The sequence below is a fragment of the Pistacia vera genome, unplaced genomic scaffold (assembly GCF_008641045.1).
Source record: "Pistacia vera cultivar Batoury unplaced genomic scaffold, PisVer_v2 Contig67, whole genome shotgun sequence".
NCBI classification, from domain to species: Eukaryota; Viridiplantae; Streptophyta; class Magnoliopsida; order Sapindales; family Anacardiaceae; genus Pistacia; species Pistacia vera.
In genome coordinates this window covers 293,045-309,327 of record NW_022196523.1, presented here as the reverse complement: position 1 = coordinate 309,327, position 16,283 = coordinate 293,045, and the positions used below count along the sequence as shown (strand labels likewise).

Genomic DNA, 16,283 nt, shown 5'->3' with positions numbered 1-16,283 from the left:
ACAACTAAAATGGAGGAGTTTTTTTATTCAAACTCTCCATTGGATGAGCTCAAAAGGCAGTGTATCTTCCATTGCTCTGTCCATTTCAAAGAGATGGATTTTGTTCTTACTATCATATTCATCTTTTTTTACTTCCTGTTGCTTGTTGATCATTCTTCTTCATATCCTTTGTGTACTAATTCAAGTAAGTATTTTTAATTTCCAAGGTTTGATTGTTGCTTCTGGTTTTTCTTCATTTTCTGGCAATCAAACAGTTTGATTTTGTGCTTGTTTAGGAGCTCCTTTTTCGCCAAAGACCCCTCTTACTTTCTGTCAATACAATGGAAGTGCTTGTTGCAACTCTACAGAAGATCAACAATTGAAAAACAGTTTCAAAGCTATGAATGTCTCTGAGCTTGGTTGTGCTTCTCTTATCAAATCAATACTTTGCGCAGTAAGCTTTTCTTCTGTTAGTTAATATATGTGTTTCGAGTCCGGATTTTAGGTTCCCATCTAAGAAAATCTGTTGAATTTAATGACAGTTTTGAACTATGTTACATACTTTCAGAATTAATGTTCTTGGCAGAGATGTGATCAGTTTTCCTCAGAGCTTTATAGAGTTGAATCAGCACCAAGGGCTGTCCCAATTCTTTGCAATTCAACTATTTCGCCGAACTCAACCCAGTCCCAAAATGCTGCAAATGATTTTTGTTCAAAGGTTTGGGATGAATGCCAAAATGCGTCTATATCAGGTTCTCCTTTTGCTCCACAAGGCAGAGGTGGAACACTAGCTAATTCTACTTCCAAGCTTACTGATTTATGGCAGTCGAAAAGTGATTTCTGCAATGAATTTGGTGGAGCCTCTGAAGATGAACTTGTATGTTTTAATGGTGGACCGGTTTCACTAAACAACTCTGGAACTTTGAGTCCCCCTAATGGAGTTTGCCTGGAGAAAATTGGTTCTGGTGCATACATTAATATGGTGGCTCATCCTGATGGTTCAAACCGAGTTATTTTTTCAAGCCAGGAAGGTAAAATATGGCTGGCAAATGTTCCAGAGCAGGACTCAGGAAAAACACTGATACTTGATGAATCAAATCCATTTCTAGATTTTACTGATGAAGTGCATTCTGATATTGAGCTTGGCATGATGGGAATAGCCTTCCATCCTAAATTCCAGAGCAACGGGCGCTTCTTCGCCTCTTTTAACTGTGATAAAGTTAAATGGCCTGAATGTTCTGGAAGATGTTCATGTAACACTGATGTGGGGTGTGATCCTTCAAAACTAGAACCTGATAATGGAGCATTGCCATGCCAATATCACAGTGTCATAGCAGAGTTCACAGCTAATGGTACCACATCAGAACCTTCGACGGTAAAAAACACTATATAGTTTGCAACAATTACTTGCCATTTTAATTGTACAGCAATGCTAATCAAGTCTATTTTGACACGAATTTCATCAGGTTACAAGTGTGAAGCCACAGGAAGTCAGAAGAATCTTCACAATGGGCCTGCCCTTTACATCTCATCATGGTGGTCAAATTCTCTTTGGTCCTGAAGATGGGTATTTATACTTCATGATGGGAGATGGGGGAGGAATAGGTGATCCGTACAATTTTTCACAAAACAAGAAGTCATTGCTTGGAAAGATAATGAGACTAGACGTTGATAACATACCAAGTACTGATACTGGAATGTCATGTATTTTGATCCTATAATGTGTCAGTTTTTCAATTAGTAATGAAATTGAGTTGAGCAATTTTTCTCAATTTTGGATCTTTGTAGGTGCAAAACAGGTTAGTGACCTTGGTCTATGGGGAAATTACTCTGTCCCTGTAGATAATCCATTTGCTGAAGATAAAGAATTGCAGCCTGAAATTTGGGCATTAGGATTCAGAAATCCTTGGAGATGTAGTTTTGATGCTAAAAGGCCTTCCTACTTTCTTTGTGCAGATGTTGGTCAGGTAAGCATGTGTCCTAAGCTTTCTTTCCCTTTGAAACATTACTGAATGTGTTTGATATTCTAAATTTTTTGAGACAATCAAACCGTACCTTAACATGGTATCAGCATCAAATTATGATAGGATGAATATGAAGAAGTGGATATAGTGACAAAGGGTGGAAACTATGGATGGAGAGTTTATGAAGGACTCTTTTTGTACAATCCCCCAAGATCTCCAGGAGGCAATACATCAGCCAGCTCCATAAACCCCATCTTTCCAGTAATGGGATACAACCACTCTCAAGTAAACAACTCAGTAGGCTCTGCATCCATCACTGGCGGCTATTTCTATCGCTCCACGACCGATCCTTGCTTGTATGGAAGGTGAGTTCAACTTCATCCTATCCATTTCAATCAACCATGAATTTATTAACGTTTATATACTCTTTCTCTGATACGAACACTCACATCATTAGATAATGCACACCTCTCTGTTTTAGTACAGTCTGTATTATAGATTCGGACTTTAAATCTGGACCTGGAAAATTTTGGTCTCAGGTATCTTTACACAGATTTGTATGCTAGTGCCATATGGGCAGGCATAGAAAAACCTGAAAACAGTGGAAACTTCACTAGTGATAAGATTCCTGTAAGTTGTGCTGTTGATTCTCCATTGCAATGCAATTCTGAAGCTGGAAGCTCTTTCCCTTCACTGGGTTATATAACCTCTTTTGGGCAAGATAACAGAAGGGATATCTTTCTTTTAGGCAGTAATGGTGTTTTTCGAGTTGTTCGGCCAAGCCGCTGCAACTACACTTGCTCTAAGGAGAATGTGACCGCAGCTTTCACTCCTCCAGGATCTGCTCCTTCTCCTAATTCTCCTTCTCATTCAGCTGCTGCAAGAATATGGCTGACCACAACACTAATGGAGCTGCTTCTGATATTGTTTCTCTCCTCTTCATTGTTGGTTTTCTTATAAGTTTTTCTTGAAATGTACAATAATCGGATTTAATTTGTTCGCTAAAGCTCTATCAATTAAAGTGTTGATTAATCTAGTGCATAAAAAAATTAATCTTCCTTTATTTGATTGAATAAGTATTGAATTAAGCAAAACAAAATTCGACTGTAGGCCTTCAACCCAAAAAAGAAAAGACTTAGATGCGAAGTTCATGTTACCTTATTTGTATACTTAAAACAAGTTTCTTGTAAATTATTGCTCTAGTCATACTAATACGTATACATCTACTCTACACTGATTCTGTGATTGGTGTGGAGGATAAGGCCTATTAGGATTTTAAAGTTGGATAATAATAAGTTAAAAAGTTTATTTTCCATAGTTTGTGATAGTTCAGATGGCTAAAGCAAATTAGAGATAGTATAAATAAACGTACGGTCTCACATCTAATTTCTCATATAAGCATATCCGTGAATTAAAGAGAAAAGCCGTGACAACGATATGCAAATAAATTAACTCGGATGCTTTGGTCAACAAAAAATTATTGAATCCAAATTAATTGAATTTAATGTTTATCAATACCATCTAACATAATAAAAATGCAAACGTTTGCAGGAAAAATCTCGCTAGTATTTTCCCTCCAGGACATGACACTATGTAAGACCTTACTCAAGAGACTCGTTTGTAAGAACTATAGAAAATATGTGTACGGTCTCTTTGTCTGCTACTTCCATGCACGTACTAGACTCACTCCCATCTTCTTCTTCATCTTCTCTATTTTCTCTGCCATTATTATCCCTCACCAAACCCCATTTTCACACTGCCACCACAAAACCCAGAACCCATTTCTCACTCTTGGTTACATCGTCAGCTTCTTCTCCTTCTTCAGCTCCAAAAACCAAAGATGTATGGAGAAAAACTCCCCTCAAATCGACGCAGTTTCACAAACACCCCAAGAAGCAAAACCCACTCTTCTTAGACCACAGCTTGGACATGGACGAACTCGTACAATCAATAAGCCAAACCCAGAACGAACAAGAACTATTCGCTTTATTATCCCCGTATAAAGACAGACAACTCTCAATTCGTTTCATGGTCTCGTTGTTATCTCGCGAACAAGACTACCAGAGATCAGTCGCCATCCTTGATTGGATCAATGACGTGGCTCGTTATTCTCCGTCCGTGTTTGCTTACAATGTCGTTTTGAGAAATGTCTTGAGGGCTAAAAAATGGGAGCTTGCACATGGCCTGTTCGACGAAATGCGTGACAGAGGTGTGTCGCCTGATAGGTACACGTATTCGACACTAATAACGTGTTTTGGGAAAGAGGGTATGTTTGATTCAGCGATTTCTTGGTTGCAATTGATGGAACAAGACCGGGTTTCAGGTGATCTTGTTTTGTATAGTAACTTGATTGAGCTTGCAAGGAAGTTGTGTGATTATTCGAAGGCGATTTCGATGTTTTCGAGGTTGAAGAATGCAGGGATTGTGCCTGATCTTGTTGCGTATAATACGATGATCAATGTGTTTGGGAAGGCGAAGTTGTTTAGAGAGGCGAGGTTGGTGATTAAGGAGATGAGGGAAGTGGGAGTTGTGCCGGATACTGTTAGTTATTCGACACTTTTGAATGTTTATGTTGAGAATGAGAAATTTGTTGAGGCACTTTCATTGTTTGCTGAGATGAAGGAAGTGGATTGCCCGCTTGATCTTACGAGTTGTAATATTATGATTGATGTTTATGGGCAGTTGGATATGGCTAAGGAAGCGGACAGGTTGTTTTGGAGCATGAGGAAGATGGGGATTGAACCTAATGTTGTTAGTTACAATACCCTTTTGAGGGTTTATGGTGAGGCTGAGCTTTTTGGTGAGGCTATTCATTTGTTTAGGTTGATGCAAAGGAAGGAAATTGAGCAGAATGTTGTCACATATAACACAATGATGAAGATTTATGGGAAGTCTCTTGAGCATGAAAAGGCTACTAATCTTTTGAAAGAGATGCAGAATAGTGGGATTGAACCGAATGCCATCACTTACTCAACAATAATATCTATATGGGGTAAGGCAGGGAAATTAGATAGGGCAGCAATCTTGTTTCAGAAGTTGAGGAGCTCTGGGATTGAGATTGATCAAGTGCTTTATCAAACAATGATTGTTGCTTATGAAAGGGTAGGTTTGGTTGCTCATGCAAAGCGTTTGCTTCATGAGCTCAAGCAACCAGATAACATCCCTAGGGAGACTGCAATATCAATTCTTGCTAAGGCTGGTCGGATTGAGGAGGCTACATGGATTTTTAGACAGGCTTTTGAGGCTGGGGAAGTAAAGGATATATCAGTATATGGGTCCATGATTGAGCTTTTCTCAAGGAACAAGAAACATGCAAATGTCATTGAAGTGTTTCAAAAGATGAGAAGTGCAGGATATTTCCCCAATTCTAATGTGATTGCTCTTGTGCTGAATGCTTATGGAAAACTCCGGGAATTTGAGATGGCGGATGCTCTGTATCAAGAGATGCAAGAAGAAGGTTGTGTTTTTTCTGATGAAGTTCATTTCCAGATGCTCGGTCTGTATGGTGCAAGAAAGGACTTTAACATGATGGAGTCACTCTTTGAGAAGCTGGACTCTGATTCCAACATCAACAAAAAGGAGTTGCATCTTGTCGTTGCTGCCATATACGAACGAGCAAATAGACTAGACGAGGCATCACAAATTATGAATAGGATGAAAGAAAGAGGAACTTCAAAGTCATGACCTTCAAGAAAATCTAATCCTCCTGTATCCTATAATTTTTCCCCACATCTGTAAATTTCGTTTTGTGGTGCAGCTTTTGCTAACTAATATGTACATTTTTTCATTTCAATTCTCTTAATACAATCACTTGTGTAATTCATCTGTCTTGCAGACTGAATCAAGATATATTATCATGCAATTAAGGAAAAAGCAATGGCACAAGACTTTCAGTGTTGCTTCCTGATACAATTGCAGGAAGGCAATTCATTTTCTCAAGCAAAACTATGGAGTAGTGAATGAAATTACAGGTAAGAGGTTCTTGAGTCTGTATGTGGACCATATTTCTTCTGTGCTTCCCACAATTATCTTTCTCTTATCCTAGAAATTAAAATGGCTCCCCAAATGAGTTGTTATCATATTGAAGATTCATCGACTATGAGAAACGTCGTCTTTCAGATCTAATCTTAATCTTTCAATGGTCTTAACATTAAGAACGTTAACTTGTTTTTGCACAAGTAGAAATTTTTCTCTAAACGGTAATCTCATTTGTATAAATCACATTCCTTCTTTTGTTATTTACTGATATCATTTGTGATTATTTGCTAAGCATAACAAGAAAGAACACTAGTAAGGTATCAACTTTCTCTTAAAAAGTTGGTCATTTAACCTGTTGGTTGAAGCTTGAAATATGCAACCATTTGCAGATAAAAGAAGGTAATTAAACCCACATTTATGGAGATTGATTTAAGTCTATTTGCTTTTGTAAAAGCCAAGTCATTGGAACCATTTGAGTATGGAGTGTAAAGTCATGAATTTTCCTTTATCTGCATACAGCTTTTATGCATGATACCTTACTTTTAGATTTGGTTTTCCAATATTCATGTCCTAACATCACCAAATTCAGGCTTCATAATATAACCCATTACCAGAATGCGTCTGCCTGGATGTCACGCAAAATATGGCGATATTATCCGTTTCATTCCCCAATCTATACGGATTTGTGTTTGAGTTTCAAATTCCAAATTCATTCGCTGACATTATAAAATATGGGTTATATATAAAATAGGGTTGGTCTCTGTGGTAGCTGCCACTGCTATAACCACCAGTTTGATCAAATTTTTTTTTCTGCTTTTTGAAATGCGGTCCAATTACATTTAACACATAAAAATAGGTATACCACATAATAATACTAGTAGCAGTTGGCTAATTAGGCCTAGTTGGTATTTACATATAAAATTGGTATTTGCATATAAATTTCACTAGTTCTAAACTCTGTTAGGCCACCAGATTTTTTATTTATTTTTTATTTATATATATATATTAATAACTGAGGTATCTAGATAGAATTGCTGGCCGAGTTCGCCTAATCTTCAGGACTATGAAACATTCTATAAATCTAATTAATCAAAATAATTAAACAAATACGACAGATATCTTTTCTCAAACTTGAAAACAAGACCCTTGAGTATAATTAATCTCAATTATTAAAGGGCTTGTCATCCGGCCACAAAGGGAAATGTCACCAAATTACTACATACAATAAACATTTATATAGAATAGTCTCACAAACTTACTTCGTGATGGTTTTTCTTATATGGGTAAATATTCGTAGGGGCGGATCTAGAGTATGTTGAGGGTGGGCCATGAATTTTAAAAAAAAAAAATTATACGTAATTTTTTTTTTTTTTTTTTTTTTGTGACAATTTCATCTAAAAACATAGAATATGAATATTATATGCTATTATTTTTTATTTTGGCCCACCCTAACAAGAATTTCTGGATCCGTCACTACTGAATATTCATGAAGTTTAATTTAATACTATGTTCAACACTTTCCCACCTGTAAATATCTATGTAGAACAGTTTCATAAAATTACTTTGTGAAGGTTTTTCTTATACAAATAAATAGCCGTGAGGTTCAATTTAATGCTATTTTCAACGCTTTCCCATCTGGGGGACGATTATATTTACCAAATATTTGAACTAAATGTCAATTTTAATCTCTTTCAAATATTTCAATTGTTTGGAATAAATAAGGCTGAATATTCTATGGACTTTAGATTTTCAAAAATATATATTGACTTAAAGAAAGAGCGAAGTCTATGTAATGCTACCAAAATTGACTTAGTTCTCTTTGTGGAAATTCCAATTCCAAAGTTATTTCACTCTCATAGTCATATAATAATTATTACTTATAAGAACTCATATATATTTTTTCTAGAAAAACTGAGGGTCTCGACCAACTTCCGTACACCTCAAACTATTAGCAGCAACAGGTATTAACTTTATGTCAAACGAGGAATCAAACACTGGATTGCAAGTTCTACCTATTTGCAGTCCCCTTGATTTGCTCTTATCGCTAAGCTACTCATGATGGGTCGATTATAAGAAATCATATTAATAAATTTCTTCATTTAAATGCATTAAAATCAAATAAATTATTTCCACATGCTTTAGAAAATCTACATAAAGTACCCAATAACCATTTTTTATCTGAACATTTTCCACCCTTTGTCTCTTAAATAATCTAATTTAATTAACACTAATGACAGCCCTGGATTTTAATAATCTAATTCAATTAAGTCTTAATTATATTTTGAATACATCTTGAGATCAAAATCATTTAGGTGGGTACCACTTTACTTAGAATTCAATCTAAAATGGATGGCTAGGATTATTTCTTTTAGGGGTAATTTGGTCAGTTTGATTGGTGATATATTTACATATACTTTTAATATTCATGATGTCATTATTTATGTAGTTGTTAGGTACATTAAAGTGTGAATTCCATAGTTATTAATTGATCCCCTTTTGTGGAATTGATTTTGGGAATTGAATTTTAGTAAAAGGACGCACCACCCCAACCAGAATTCTAGACGCTACTACCTTTTATTAATTTCTTAGTAGAAAAATAAAATATAATTATTAATAATTAAATCATTTAGTAAAACGTTTCCTATACGATCAGTAATTGGTTTTGATTTCTATTTTTTAATAAGTCAACGATTAATCACTTACCTTTGATAGTCATTCATTGATTTTTTTTTTTTAAGTAAATATTTATTAAAAAAGAAAAAGAAAACTAAAAAAAAGAGACCTTAAAAAACCTGGTCAATCTGCCGTACGATAAACCCTAAGTTAGGTATAAGAATCAAGTAATTACAAGGACTATAGCTAATTGCTATACAAAGCAGCATATCCATAACAAAAAACACCGTTCATTGATTTTTTTATTCTATTTGTGATATATAAAAATAATTTATATATATTACATAAAAGTAACCGACATGTTCCCACACAAGTTATGAAGTGGTAAGTTCTATTCTTGTTTCGTATATTCCAAATTTCACTCTTAAATAATAAAAAGTTGTTTAATGTAACGGTTAAAGAGTAAATGATCATTCAAAATCCTAATCTTATTTGACCGAAATACATTCCGTCGGGTGCGTTTCCGATACCTCAACCTCCACTAGATCCAAACTCCATCCCCCCTCCTAAACTACATCAAATCCAGATCCAAATTTCATACCCCAAAATCAAAACACCCCAGATCCAATATTGTATTCTAATAAGTCACAACTAATAACATAGATTGAAAATGAAGTTTTTTTATTCGTACTAAAAAATATAATATAATTTATACCCTAGATCCAAACCATACCCTGAAATCAAAACACTCTAGATCCAAATTTTTGTCGTTCGTTGATCTTTGATTCATCCTTAAAAATAGATACAAATATATATATAATATTATATTACATAGAGTGAAAATGAGTTTTTGAATAGGTTAATTTTAACATTAAATGTAACAAAAGAGTCAAAGTAAATATTAATATGATATGACTTTGATTCATAAATCTTGTTTGCATTAAAATAATTAATTAAATAATTAGTATGACTCTAAGTTTGTTTTTGTTATTAATTTAAGTTTGATTATAAAACACTTCCGTTTCTTAATATGCCATAAGTTGTCATATTATAATATTATAATTAATTAAAAATTTGATAATTTAATTAATCAATGGTTATCAATTTATTATATATGATCACCATAGATATGCTTAGAACTTGAAAATTAAGTAAATCCTAATTATATAATTCTAGTAATAAACACCCTTTCAATGGCCAATCATACACTAAATTAATCAAATAATTAATGAATCCATGTGTTGACTAATCTATTTCGATTCTCTTAATGACGTACCTCAAAACTTTATAATATTTAATAGCTTTTACAATAAGATTAATTTTATAAATAATATCTAAAATTATATGCTAAAATAAATTTATCATACAAGAACGTAATGATATATACAAACTTTGGATTATATTTGGCAACTACTTTGATTTAAAATTTTATATATAAAATCTATTTTCCAAAAACATTTTAAATATATTTTTTAGTAAAAAAAATACCATTTACAGAAAAAACATGTTTCTTTAGAAACCCATTACACATAATTTTCTCAATTTTTTAAAAATCAATTTCAACTAATTTAAATAGAAATATTATTATTTCAACTACGTACAATATTTATTATTTTAACAGACAATTAATTATTTAATTAAACTTATTTTGAATAATAATAATTATTATAAGAAAAAGAAAAACAAATTCACCTGTTTTCAGAAAAACATTTTCAACATTCTCAAAAAACAGAAAGTTTCATTTTCTTGCAAATACCCCCCCTCAGAAAAACAAAATTGTTTTCCAAGTGTTCATATGATTTTCCGAGTCATTCACGGCGTGAGTCTCTTTGTCTTCTCCCTTCTTCTTCTTCTTCTTCTTCACCTTCAAAAACCCCTCAAAACGAACCATTTCAAGCTGACTCTGAGCTGAAACAAAATGAAGAAACTAAAGACTTATTACATGCAAATACGACACAACAATACTCACCAAACGACAGTCGAAAGAAAATGGATTTTCCCTCTGGCAATCGGCTCAATAGTCTCTTTGTTCCTCCTCTTTCTCACCACTTTAACTTCACCAGACGGCACTCCGTTTCTGCCTTTTTATCGTTCAATTTCGTTTTCTGGGTCTTCAGTTTTTGTTGAATCTAAACTTCAGACTATTCCCATTTTAAACCTCCCTCCGCCTCCGCGTTTCGCTTACATGATCTCTGGATCTGTGGGCGACGGTAACATGATAAAACGCACTCTTTTGGCGCTGTATCATCCAAATAATGTTTATGTTCTTCATTTGGATAGGGCGTCGTCTGATGCCGAGCGTTTAGATCTAAAGAACTTTGTCAATGAGCACCCTTTATTTGTGCAATTTGGGAATGTTAAGGTGATTGCTAAGGCCAATCTCGTGACTTATAGAGGCCCGACAATGGTAGCCAATACGTTACATGGGGCTGCTATTTTGTTGAGGGAAGGTGGAGAATGGGATTGGTTTATTAATCTTAGTGCGTCTGATTATCCACTTGTGACTCAAGATGGTTAGTGAATTTTGTTTTTCTTTTTTTGAGATTAATGATGTTTGTGAATCTGGGTTTGGTTTAGTTTTGATTAAGTTCGGTGGGATTGATCTAACTGTGATTAGTGAAGTGAGGTGTTTTTTGTTGTTAAATTGTGGTTTTTTAATCTGAGTTTCGATCTGTTTTTGATTAATTTTGGTTTGTTTCCGTGGGTTTGTGCTTGTTAGATCTCCTGCATACGTTTTCCTATTTGCCGAGGGATCTGAATTTCATTGATCATACTAGTAATATTGGGTGGAAAGAGTGAGTTTTGATTCACTTTGTTTTGTGTTTTTGTTGGTTTTGATTTTAATTTTGGACCTCACTTGTGTAGTCTGATTGTGCGTGTGGTAGGTTCCAGAGGGCGAAACCGATAATTGTAGATCCAGGGTTGTATATGACAAAGAAAGCTGATGTATTTTGGGTTACACAGAAGAGGAGTGTACCATCTGCATTCAAACTCTTTACAGGTGCAAATTTTAGCTTTTTTAAGTGGTTTTTGTTTATGCATAAATACTCTTGTTTATGTCTCTTACTATGACTTATTATCTATTTATTTTGTACATTGTTTGAAATTTGTTTCGTTTTAAATTTTCACTTGTGAACTTGTTTGTCAATGTGAAGATGAGATTTTGAAAAAGTTGTCAAGAAAACTGGGAACTTATGCAAGATAAATGGTTGAGAGCTGCTGAGTTGTGCAGGCGTTTTTTAGTTTACTGCCATTGATAATTATGAAGGTTCTAACAGTGTCAGGGTCCATTGACTGAATCATAATATATGGATATCTTTCTCATAATATAGTGTGGATGCATCAATTTTGCATGAGTTTGGTAAAATATGATTTTTATTTGGGATCTCAATTGAAATGGGAATTCTTAGAAAAGTTGAGACAGTTCAGAGAACTAAATCCAAATTTTGATCTAAAACAGGGGACAGATATGTTGAAGAGCTGCTTAAAATCATACAAGTTTTCCATGTTATCTGAATTGGTAGATTCATGTTGTGAATTTAGCATTAGTTGGAATGAAAATTNATTTTCAACATTCTCAAAAAAACAGAAAGTTTCATTTTCTTGCAAATACCCCCCCTCAGAAAAACAAAATTGTTTTCCAAGTGTTCATATGATTTTCCGAGTCATTCACGGCGTGAGTCTCTTTGTCTTCTCCCTTCTTCTTCTTCTTCTTCTTCACCTACAAAAACCCCTCAAAACGAACCATTTCAAGCTGACTCTGAGCTGAAACAAAATGAAGAAACTAAAGACTTATTACATGCAAATACGACACAACAATACTCACCAAACGACAGTCGAAAGAAAATGGATTTTCCCTCTGGCAATCGGCTCAATAGTCTCTTTGTTCCTCCTCTTTCTCACCACTTTAACTTCACCAGACGGCACTCCGTTTCTGCCTTTTTATCGTTCAATTTCGTTTTCTGGGTCTTCAGTTTTTGTTGAATCTAAACTTCAGACTATTCCCATTTTAAACCTCCCTCCGCCTCCGCGTTTCGCTTACATGATCTCTGGATCTGTGGGCGACGGTAACATGATAAAACGCACTCTTTTGGCGCTGTATCATCCAAATAATGTTTATGTTCTTCATTTGGATAGGGCGTCGTCTGATGCCGAGCGTTTAGATCTAAAGAACTTTGTCAATGAGCACCCTTTATTTGTGCAATTTGGGAATGTTAAGGTGATTGCTAAGGCCAATCTCGTGACTTATAGAGGCCCGACAATGGTAGCCAATACGTTACATGGGGCTGCTATTTTGTTGAGGGAAGGTGGAGAATGGGATTGGTTTATTAATCTTAGTGCGTCTGATTATCCACTTGTGACTCAAGATGGTTAGTGAATTTTGTTTTTCTTTTTTTGAGATTAATGATGTTTGTGAATCTGGGTTTGGTTTAGTTTTGATTAAGTTCGGTGGGATTGATCTAACTGTGATTAGTGAAGTGAGGTGTTTTTTGTTGTTAAATTGTGGTTTTTTAATCTGAGTTTCGATCTGTTTTTGATTAATTTTGGTTTGTTTCCGTGGGTTTGTGCTTGTTAGATCTCCTGCATACGTTTTCCTATTTGCCGAGGGATCTGAATTTCATTGATCATACTAGTAATATTGGGTGGAAAGAGTGAGTTTTGATTCACTTTGTTTTGTGTTTTTGTTGGTTTTGATTTTAATTTTGGACCTCACTTGTGTAGTCTGATTGTGCGTGTGGTAGGTTCCAGAGGGCGAAACCGATAATTGTAGATCCAGGGTTGTATATGACAAAGAAAGCTGATGTATTTTGGGTTACACAGAAGAGGAGTGTACCATCTGCATTCAAACTCTTTACAGGTGCAAATTTTAGCTTTTTTAAGTGGTTTTTGTTTATGCATAAATACTCTTGTTTATGTCTCTTACTATGACTTATTATCTATTTATTTTGTACATTGTTTGAAATTTGTTTCGTTTTAAATTTTCACTTGTGAACTTGTTTGTCAATGTGAAGATGAGATTTTGAAAAAGTTGTCAAGAAAACTGGGAACTTATGCAAGATAAATGGTTGAGAGCTGCTGAGTTGTGCAGGCGTTTTTTAGTTTACTGCCATTGATAATTATGAAGGTTCTAACAGTGTCAGGGTCCATTGACTGAATCATAATATATGGATATCTTTCTCATAATATAGTGTGGATGCATCAATTTTGCATGAGTTTGGTAAAATATGATTTTTGTTTGGGATCTCAATTGAAATGGGAATTCTTAGAAAAGTTGAGACAGTTCAGAGAACTAAATCCAAATTTTGATCTAAAACAGGGGACAGATATGTTGAAGAGCTGCTTAAAATCATACAAGTTTTCCATGTTATCTGAATAGGTAGATTCATGTTGTGAATTTAGCATTAGTTGGAATGAAAATTATAACTGGAGGGTTGGCAGGTTTTTTGTCAAAATACAGGTGTTATGCTGGCTGGGATGAGTCTTATTTTTTCTTCTTTACCAACAGTTGCAGAATTAAGGAAACAATATATAACTTTTCTCAAATAATTTGAACAAGGTAAAATTTAGTAGGGAATTCTTGTCCTTTATGACTTCGACATTCTTTCTAATACTCGGCCTTGTAATCCTAGTAATGGTAAATGACCCACTTTTTAGTTGTTGTCATGTTAAAATTAGTTGATCTGATTCTTCAAGGTTAGAACCCACAGCATCAAGGTCATTATACATGTTACCTGCATTCAGCTGAATCATGCACTTTTGTGTAACATTTTGCTACCCCTTATGCGCTTGAAACATATATAAATACCTTCTTAGAGATGATTACTGTTTTTGCACAAATTATATATTAGAACAGAATGGAAGGGAAAGTGAGTAATAATTTAGTTGGGCGACAAGTTTGGGGAACTCATCACCTATTTTGACTGTCTTTTTACGTGAAGTTATTTGGAAGAAGCATGTTGAATGAATTATTATGTGATGCTATGATGTAACTTGCCCTTTAGGATAGGTGCATAGCATTGATTTTCTATAGCTTTGCTTGTTCATAGGGATCACAATATTTTCTAAGATCATATCTTTGCTCAAGTTGCATTTACTTTGTGAGATGATTTGACCATTTGTTCTCTAATTGCTTCACAATAGTGTATGTTATTCTCAACTATCATGTGATATTTCATATTTCATCAGTCATTGGTAAATTTCATTTGTTAATTTCAGAATTGTAGTTCCTGTCCCTTTACTAGTTTGATACTTTGTTTCTATTAGCCTCTACTAGGTTATGTTTAGTAGCTTGTCTTCCTTAAGTCGGGTTTGAACAAAGCTCATATACTTGAATGGTGCTTGACACTTGAGGTTCTTACTAGGTCCCAGTTGCAAATCATATTACTTTTTGTGGGTGGGTTGCTGAAACCAAACGTATACATTTTTCTGTCATAGGTTCTGCTTGGATGGCACTTTCTCGGCCTTTTATTGATTACTGCATCTGGGGATGGGACAACCTACCACGGACTGTCCTTATGTACTATTCAAATTTCTTATCATCTCCAGAAGGTTACTTCCACACTGTCATTTGTAATGCTCAAGAGTTTCGTAACACCACTGTCAATACTGACCTCCATTTCATATCATGGGACAACCCTCCTAAGCAGCATCCTCACTACCTTAACGTTGCTGACATGAAAAGGATGGTTGACAGCAATGCCCCATTTGCGAGGAAGTTCCCTCGCGACAATCCTGTGCTTGACAAAATTGATTCTGAGCTCTTGTCCCGAGGTCCAGGAATGGCTACTCCTGGTGGTTGGTGCATAGGAACAGGGGCAAACGGAACAGATCCGTGTTCTCTTATTGGTAATGTCACTAGCCTCAGGCCTGGCCCTGGAGCAAAACGGCTTGAAAATTTGATAAGCTCTCTGTTATCAAGTGAGAAATTCCGGCCAAGACAGTGCAAGTAACAAGAACCTAAGTCAACTTTAGCAGGTGCTTCCCATATATTTTGGGTTAGTCTATATCAGAAGACGGATATGACCAAGTAATCAGTTTACCTACTAGTAGGGGAGATAGAAATTAAGCATGCAGAAAGTATACACGATCTCTGGTTTATAGGGGTGGATTCTCTGGTTGGTTTATACAGTCACACGAAAGAGATGGATTTGCCGGAAAGATTTCAGCTACAGACCCAGGAGTACACCTGTAATATTCCGGTGTAAGTGACCGAGCTTATCTGTCTTAGTATCCCAATTTCTTTGCCCTTTTCATTTAGTACACGCATTTGCCTTGATCCAACACCAAGCTTGTTCAGGACTTTGATGTAATGGAAGAGCATTTGACTGAAATAGTGTTAGAAAAAGAAAATTCACGGAAAAGGTCATATAACAAACGAAAATTCTTAGAAAATTTTGTTATTTGCCTTGTGTATTAATGAGTTGCTTCTACTTGCTCGGTTATTAACTGTATGGTTGATCTGATCGTTGATACCATTTCCATATCAGGCAAAAGAAACGTCTAGGTTTATTGTGATGACTTGGTATTGGTTTATGGTTATGATTTTAGGCCATTGTTGGACCACCGAGTCCGAAGTCGAGAGTCGTTTAAGTAGATTTAATGGTTCAATTGAGAGGTAACGTTTTTTGTTATCTCAAACGTAATAGAATCTCGGTAGTGAAATTAAATTATAACTTGAAGGGATTGACGTGATGGTTAAAAATGTTTATTTCATTTCTTGAGTGTTTGAGTTTAAACCTTGAGGTTATT

General features: G+C 35.0%; 4 protein-coding genes across 6 annotated transcripts; all 4 read left to right on the top strand.

Moving 5' to 3' along the window:
* Positions 1-3,143, top strand: LOC116112869 (HIPL1 protein-like). 2 transcript variants are annotated; one of them, XM_031398997.1, is made up of 7 exons: positions 1-184; positions 276-433; positions 566-1,354; positions 1,446-1,662; positions 1,768-1,946; positions 2,067-2,308; positions 2,483-3,143. In XM_031398997.1, the coding sequence occupies exons 1-7, from the start codon at positions 10-12 to the stop codon at positions 2,901-2,903; spliced, it is 2,181 nt and encodes a 726-aa protein (XP_031254857.1). In that variant the 5' UTR covers positions 1-9; the 3' UTR covers positions 2,904-3,143. The 2 variants fall into 2 exon arrangements, with proteins under 2 accessions (XP_031254857.1, XP_031254856.1); XM_031398996.1 differs by lacking the exon at positions 1-184 and having other exon boundaries at positions 302-433; positions 598-1,354.
* A 388-nt stretch (positions 3,144-3,531) lies between these two features.
* Positions 3,532-5,909, top strand: LOC116112859 (pentatricopeptide repeat-containing protein At5g39980, chloroplastic). 2 transcript variants are annotated; one of them, XR_004125316.1, is made up of 2 exons: positions 3,532-5,677; positions 5,779-5,909. XR_004125316.1 is itself a non-coding variant. In XM_031398987.1 (2 exons), the coding sequence occupies exon 1, from the start codon at positions 3,582-3,584 to the stop codon at positions 5,625-5,627; it is 2,046 nt and encodes a 681-aa protein (XP_031254847.1). In that variant the 5' UTR covers positions 3,532-3,581; the 3' UTR covers positions 5,628-5,651; positions 5,779-5,909. The 2 variants fall into 2 exon arrangements, 1 of the variants encoding a protein (XP_031254847.1); XM_031398987.1 differs by having other exon boundaries at positions 3,532-5,651.
* A 4,380-nt stretch (positions 5,910-10,289) lies between these two features.
* Positions 10,290-11,798, top strand: LOC116112868 (beta-glucuronosyltransferase GlcAT14B-like). The gene is made up of 3 exons (XM_031398995.1): positions 10,290-11,047; positions 11,254-11,329; positions 11,420-11,798. The coding sequence occupies exons 1-3, from the start codon at positions 10,453-10,455 to the stop codon at positions 11,604-11,606; spliced, it is 858 nt and encodes a 285-aa protein (XP_031254855.1). The 5' UTR covers positions 10,290-10,452; the 3' UTR covers positions 11,607-11,798.
* A 445-nt stretch (positions 11,799-12,243) lies between these two features.
* Positions 12,244-15,976, top strand: LOC116112856 (beta-glucuronosyltransferase GlcAT14B-like). The gene is made up of 4 exons (XM_031398984.1): positions 12,244-12,904; positions 13,111-13,186; positions 13,277-13,392; positions 14,970-15,976. The coding sequence occupies exons 1-4, from the start codon at positions 12,310-12,312 to the stop codon at positions 15,482-15,484; spliced, it is 1,302 nt and encodes a 433-aa protein (XP_031254844.1). The 5' UTR covers positions 12,244-12,309; the 3' UTR covers positions 15,485-15,976.
* Positions 15,977-16,283: the final 307 nt, after the last annotated feature.